Raw genomic sequence first — 6,834 nt, 5'->3', positions numbered from 1 at the left:
AAATGAATGCCCCTACATGCTGACTAGATTGCCACGTCGACTTATGACTGGGACAAATTCTACAAGGACAACATTAATGACCATCTATTAAATGAAACTCCATCCTTTAGTTAATCCAACGGTGCAGATTTTACCCGTTTGTCTTCCTCACCTTGTCACCTCTGCTTTCATATGTATAATAGATTGAATATTTTTTTCACCATCATTCCATGAATCTTCTGCATCTCCATCGTAGAAGCTCTGTTTGACCATGGTTAAAGGGGAATACAAGAAAATCTAATTTCATTCATTGATTTATGTCCATGTTCATTGAAAAATTATTTTGCAGAGTTCATCTTTTTCTAAGGAAGGATAGTATGATATCAAGGTCCATGTGATTTGAAATTGAAATTGAAGATGATATCATGCTTCATGTGATTTCTTTATGGTTGGAAGAGGTATTTACAAATTTAGGTTTCTAATTCTTCCTTTACTGAAATCTTCTATCAATCATTTAAGTCCTCTTTTCCTCTTCTTAGTTAAGGTTTATAATTGGTAGAAATCATTTTAGCTTTGATCCTTTTCGTTGAATTTGGAGTATATGTTTGTGTCCTACATCATGTCTAGAAGAAAAATTGAAATGTTTTCGATAGGGAAATGTCAGCCTATTTTAATCTGGTTTGAAGAGAACTATGCTATTTGACTGACTAAATTAACATGTTTTTCATAAATTTTGGATACCTGATCGCAGTATGTGGCATTTTTTTAAAATGATTGTCCGAATTGGATTCCGCTAACTCAAATAGATCAAAGATCGGACCAAATTAGTCATTCAAATGACGGAGTCAGACAAAATTTCTTTTAAAATTTGACTTGATTGAACTGACAACTCACATGCACATATTAGCATATGTTTTTTTTTCATTAATGTGAAAATGAAAAAAAAAATATATGTCGTGCTTGTTGTTTGAGATGACGTTCTTATTCTTATGAAACTTTTCGTATGCAGGTGCCTAAGAGAGCGGTTAAAAGATGCTATCACGGAGGCTTGATCTAAAACTCATGCGCGGTATAGACTATGATAACAGTTTCCTTACCCAACTTATTGACATTTTTTTCTTAGTTGTTCTTGTACATCTTTAATGTTATGCAGATCTTAGAATCATCATGTCATAATCCATTCTACTCATGGAAAGGTATTGCTCGAATCCTTGTGACATCTTTCTTTTATTTCACTTACTAAAACAAGATGACTGGAATCTATTTTTGAATATGAACATCATCAAACAAGTTGTGTGGTTGGTTTCTATGGAAATTGGAGAAATGGTGCTTGCTTTCAGTGATCAAAGACCACCATTTTTTGTTTTGAATTGTTGTAACATCTTTCTTTTCTTTCCCTTCTTAAAATTTAAACAAAAATACAATATGATTAAAATCTATTTTTAAATATGAACATTATCCAACAAGTTGTGTCCTTGGTTTCTATGGAAATTGGAGAAATGGTGCTTGCTTTCAGTGATCAAAGACCACCATTTTTTTTGGTGCCCAGTAAGCATCACTTTAAAACATCTATTAAATGAACTTTTATTCTATATCTTTATACTATTATTTGCCAGCATGTCACGCATAATCGAAGATAATTGTTTTATAAATAACAGATTGTGCACAAAAAATGTATACATTCTAGCTACCCTGCATTTAAACAAAATGACTTTTTTGCTTTTTTTAGGGAAATTTTAGATGTTATAATTTTCTGATCATTATAAGCTTAAATGTATACATTCTCTAATTAAATAGGTCATACCAACAATCTCACCACCAAATTTTAGCCGCTTTATTTGTTTGTGACCTAATTTTGTTTACATAGTGTCTATAAACTTTAATTCATTACTGAAGTATTAAAGTTCTTTATTCATGTCAATGACCTAATTTTGTTGATGTTTATGACCTTGCAGCCCTTCAGACTTGGGACAACAGGTCAAAGCTTCATGAACAAACAACTAAAAGTGGACAAACAACTTCAGTTTAGTATCTGGGCACTTATAAAGGTAAATTTTCGTCTTGATCACCAGTGTTGCAGTTGTTAGTAATACGTTCCAAAAATAATTTCATGTTCATAGTAGGTTAGCCTTGCTTTCGACCTTTATAAAGTTTCAGTTACTGCTTATCTTGCTGAATAGAGGAAGATATATTGAGTGCTAATATCGGGACCGCCTATTCAACAGTTGGTCGGAATGTTGCTTATCGATGGTGACACTTGTTTATTAATGACATTTAAGACTGTATTTTTCTGTATAATTTGTGAATATGTTTATAGTAATTTTGTATTTGATTAGTTTTTTTCATCTTTAATCTGTGGGTGTAGGTGAATATATTGACACACACTTCTGAAGTTGTTCTAACCGAAGAGCAGCTTTCTGTGATAGACATATTAAAAAGGAAATACGTTGAACATGACACGAGGGAAAATCTACTTCTACCACCATTGAATGAAGATTGTGCAGCTAACAAAATTGATAATCCTGAGAATGGGGTTGCGACAGATGATGATATCTTAGGTACCAATTTCCCTGGACTTGCCTCAGATGAAGATGAGGAATCCGGTGCTGCTTTATGGGATATTTTTAGGAGAAGAGATGTACCTAAGCTTCAAAAGTACCTCAGAAAGCATTCAAAAGAATTTAGGTACACATTTTGTTCTCCAGTTGAAAAGGTAAGAGCTGACTTCAATTTCGTATAGAGTGATTTAGTGCAAACAGAGTTCAGCAAATAATTTCGATGCTTTTGTACCCAGGTAGTTCATCCGATTCAAGATCAAGGTTTCTACTTGTCTGTTGAGCATAAAAGGAAGCTAAAAGAGGAATTTGGTATGTTTCATAGTGCTCTTTAGAGTTTTCAAGTTCCTTCCTCTCAATGGTCATCTGCTCAATCTGGTGTAACTTTATTCGACAAAATTTTTGACCCATATTCCAGGTATTGAACCGTGGACATTTGAGCAAAAACGTGGGGAGGCGGTTTTTATTCCTCCAAGGTGTCCACATCAAGTCAGAAACCTTAAGGTGATTCTTGGTCCCATCCCCCTCGTATCTATTATTTAAAATTTGGTGAGCCTACCAATGCAGGGGAATCTTCTGTACATACCGTAACCCATGGGCAGTATTGGCTCATACAAGTGGAGAGATGCAAACTGTTTCAACAATTTAACTCCTCTTTTTTATTTGTTATCACAGACGTGTACAAAGGTTGCGCTAGACTTCGTCTCCCTTGAAAATATTGGCGAATGTTTCCGCTCGACAGAGGAGTTCCAACAACTGCCAAAGAACCATAGAGTTAGGGAAGATAAGCTCGAGGTAAGTTAATCGCAGTTTACAAGTTTCAAAACTTCTACTATCTGAACCTTATTTGAAATGTTTCTTTCTCAAATCAAATAGATAAAGAAAATGACTCTTCATGCTATCAAACTCTAAAGGATTTGGAAGATCTCACTGCACTTGCAAAAGATTAGATGACACACGTCAGTGTCGATGGAGATATGGATCTTCCTTGGAACAGCATTAGAGAAGCGCCTGCTATTATCAATTTTGCAGTTATGTATTTATTGGGAGCAGTTAACCTTGCCTTTATCTGTTGTTTGCTATTCAGCCCTGTAGTTATGAAAAGAAGACATAAATAAAAGAAAAGTTAGTTCTTCATATGACCCAATTTGATTTGTTGTTTGGCTTTATGTTTGATGACCAAGGGCGATGCAAATTTTTCTTCGGATGCGACATTAGGTATATGAGTAGGTGTATATCTGTCCCGTTACACCGGTTTAGGACGATCAATTTTAGAGTTTTCATCTTAATTTTGTTAAAACTTCCAAGCTCAGGGTACCAAGGTTTCCAGGTTTCTAATCTATTCTTTATACTTCTAATGAAACAGATTTAGGGGTTATATGATTTTATTAACATAATTTTCATAAATAGGGTTTATGAGTTGTTGAGTTCTTTGGTGATGAAAGTAGTTTTTCTTTAAATATGGTTCTTGTGGGTTTTAGAGTGTCCATTTTGATATCAGTCAAAAGGCTAGAGGTAATTCTCGGGTTCTCTCACTTTGGTAATCTTTTCACCTACCATCTTTTTAGGTTCGATTTAGATGTTTACTAACTATTTTTTGTATCAAAACTGATTCCTTCAGAAACATTTAGATGTTCATTTTAGGCTGAATGGAACCAGATTTTTGGTTAATTGTTTATATCATTTCCTTGACATCTTTTTAGTTTGGTTTAGATGCTTTATCCAAACTAACTATGTTTTGGTCATTTACTAATTGTATTTTGTACCAAACTGATTTCTTTGTTTCTCATGTACTTATGTATAGTACATACATAACTATCTAAACGGGTTTTTTGGTTTTTTTCATGTCTATATTAGCGTAGAGGTTGATTATAAACTACCCGACTGTATTATACTACAACTGGACGCTAGGTTGGTTGGTATTTTTTGTTTGCATTCAACAACTAAAAATGTGTGGATAAGGTAAATTTTGAGCTTCTACAATAAATAGTTGTTAATTTTAATTTTGTGCAAATATAGATTGGTTCAAGATTGTATTGTAATTATAGTCCAAGTTCATCTTTTTTATCATAAAGTTTTTTATAGAATTTTCTTCCGGCCAAGTTGTTTGGTGATTTTTAGGTTAAATCTAAGTTTTATTCCCATTACGTCAGAGTATACGAATATATGACATGGTGTTTCATGTGTACAACTAATTTAAAGAGATGTTTATGAGTATACGAAGTCATGCATATCATGTTGTAGCATAAAAGTCATTTCGTTCTTTCTTTCACCACTATTTGCCTTTATCGTTTTTTTAGCTCTTCCCCACAATCTTCCTTCTTTTTCTTACTTAATGTGTTATGCCATTACTTTGGTTATTTACTTGAAGATTTTGCAGGTTGACAATAATTATTTTGTTATTGGTTGGATTTAATATGACCTAACATGTATGTAGCTAAAAGGAACAAAAAGAAGTACAGAGAATGAATAAGCATTGAAATTGATCACCCCAAAGGCATTTGAATTCGTCAATCATGAGAAAGTTGGCATATATGTAGTTAAAAGAAACAGTGCCCAAAGGTATAATACGAGCATATTATTTGATTTATTTTCTTTATGTTATCATTTTTTATTTGAATATTCCTACGAATACAAAACACAGTTGAATAAAATTAAATTGGTATGAATGTTTGTCTTTGAGGCTTTTGGAAGATAAGATGTCGAGTCGATTTGAAGAAGAACATGTCATACCGATCCCTTCGGGTTTACATTCTTTATTTCCATCAATCCCAGAGTCTGTTCGAGTTCTGTTAGCCTCAGCCCCATCCCTTGATGACATATGGACAGTAATTCAAAACATGGACTCATTTAAATCGCCCGAACCGGATGGTTATCCAGTATTTTTTTATAAAAAATGTTGGCCAGTAATTGGTTCAAATATATGCAATTACATTAGTAACATCTTTATTACTGCTTCTTTACCTCCATCTTTGAATCATACCTACATCACTCTCATTCCAAAAATAAATACCCAGAGAAGGAAACGAATTAGACCGATTTTGTTATGCAATTCATAACTAAAATAATTGCAAATCGAATAAGACCCTTTTTAGAGGACAAAATCTCTGAGTTTCAAAATGTAATTGTGTCATCACGACAAATCTCTGATAGTCTCATTATAGCAATAGAATTAATTCATTCAATGAAATTATCAAAGCATACGGTTGGGACATTCGCATTAAAGATGGATATGGAGAAAGCGTATGATAGGGTGGATTGGGTTTGTTGGAATTAGGAGAATATATTTTATATTTCTATATATCTTATATATATCCATATATTATAATTCTGTAATTAGATTAGAAATATCTCCTATCTTATTTACTTTAATTCTCTAACTATATTTATCTTGTAATTTAGTTATAAATGATTGTACATACAAGAGAAATAATATGAGAAATTATGAATTCAATTTGGTATCAGAGCAAAATCAATTGATTTATACCTCAGTTCTCACAATTCTCGTGCCTTTCCGACATTCTTCTTGTTTTTTTTTATTCAATCCAACAATGTCTTTGGCATAGTGGATCTTCAAATGCAGTAGAAGAAAATTACTATTTTTTCTCTGAATCTTTATAATCAATAAGTATTTTCGGCTACATTCATCGATGTTGGGATATCAAGAAAAGTTTTGCAGATCGAGGTCTCATACATCATAATTCTTCCGCTGACATGTGTATTGCGTCAAGGGTTTGTTCAAATCGACTTAATTATCATTATAATGTGATTTTGGATTTCTAACCTTCATCTATTATTCTCTCTATTTCTCTCTACAAATATCAAAAGAAAAGGATTTTTTTTTCTTTTTCGTCACCAGCTATAACTTTCATTCAAGATAATCCACAGGTTCAAAGCTCGAAATTCTTGGTATTTCTATTATTCATACTTTTGTGTATGAGTTCAATATTGCAGTAATATTTCAAGTATTTTTTCTCGTGTTTGGACTTGGAAGATAGATGTCTTGTGATTCTCATGGTAGTTTTGTTGCTCAATTAGATTATGTCGAACTTCAATCCCAAATTGATAAGTTACAATTGTGTTCGGGCATAACACATACTTCTATGCCAATGGATACTACTATGGTTGGTAACTACGTTGCTCTTCATGGTAAGTCAGACCACTGTACTTGGATTTTGGATTCAGGAGCCAATAATCATATGACTGGCAAGTTATCTACTCTTACTTCAGATGTTATTCCCGTTAATCAGAAGGTTAGTATTGCTGATGGAACCGCCATGCCTATTAGTAGTCAAGGAAA

At 33.0% G+C, this 6,834-nt stretch overlaps 1 protein-coding gene across 4 annotated transcripts; it reads left to right on the top strand.

Moving 5' to 3' along the window:
* The first annotated feature begins 252 nt into the window (after positions 1 to 252).
* LOC147568100 (lysine-specific demethylase JMJ29-like) lies at positions 253 to 3,681 on the top strand. Of its 4 annotated transcripts, XM_086670512.1 has the most exons (8): positions 253 to 437; positions 989 to 1,048; positions 1,103 to 1,175; positions 1,943 to 2,027; positions 2,345 to 2,692; positions 2,774 to 3,038; positions 3,210 to 3,329; positions 3,411 to 3,681. In XM_086670512.1, the coding sequence occupies exons 3-6, from the start codon at positions 1,168 to 1,170 to the stop codon at positions 2,867 to 2,869; spliced, it is 537 nt and encodes a 178-aa protein (XP_086526638.1). In that variant the 5' UTR covers positions 253 to 437; positions 989 to 1,048; positions 1,103 to 1,167; the 3' UTR covers positions 2,870 to 3,038; positions 3,210 to 3,329; positions 3,411 to 3,681. The 4 variants fall into 4 exon arrangements, with proteins under 4 accessions (XP_086526638.1, XP_086526623.1, XP_086526646.1 ...); XM_086670497.1 differs by having other exon boundaries at positions 1,133 to 1,175; positions 3,210 to 3,681; XM_086670520.1 differs by having other exon boundaries at positions 2,345 to 2,664; positions 3,210 to 3,681.
* Positions 3,682 to 6,834: the final 3,153 nt, after the last annotated feature.

This window comes from Eschscholzia californica, unplaced genomic scaffold (assembly GCF_041429995.1).
Source record: "Eschscholzia californica isolate CP2 unplaced genomic scaffold, dmEscCali1.0.p SCAF_1, whole genome shotgun sequence".
Taxonomy (NCBI): Eukaryota; Viridiplantae; Streptophyta; class Magnoliopsida; order Ranunculales; family Papaveraceae; genus Eschscholzia; species Eschscholzia californica.
Note: the sequence above shows the minus strand (reverse complement) of the source record. Positions and strands in the feature narration are given on the sequence as shown.

Coding starts and splice junctions, on each gene's coding strand:
- LOC147568100 (XM_086670497.1), top strand. Junction 2,028..2,344: donor GTATCTGGGCACTTATAAAG/GTAAATTTTCGT, acceptor CTGTGGGTGTAG/GTGAATATATTGACACACAC. Junction 2,693..2,773: donor TTTGTTCTCCAGTTGAAAAG/GTAAGAGCTGAC, acceptor TTTTGTACCCAG/GTAGTTCATCCGATTCAAGA.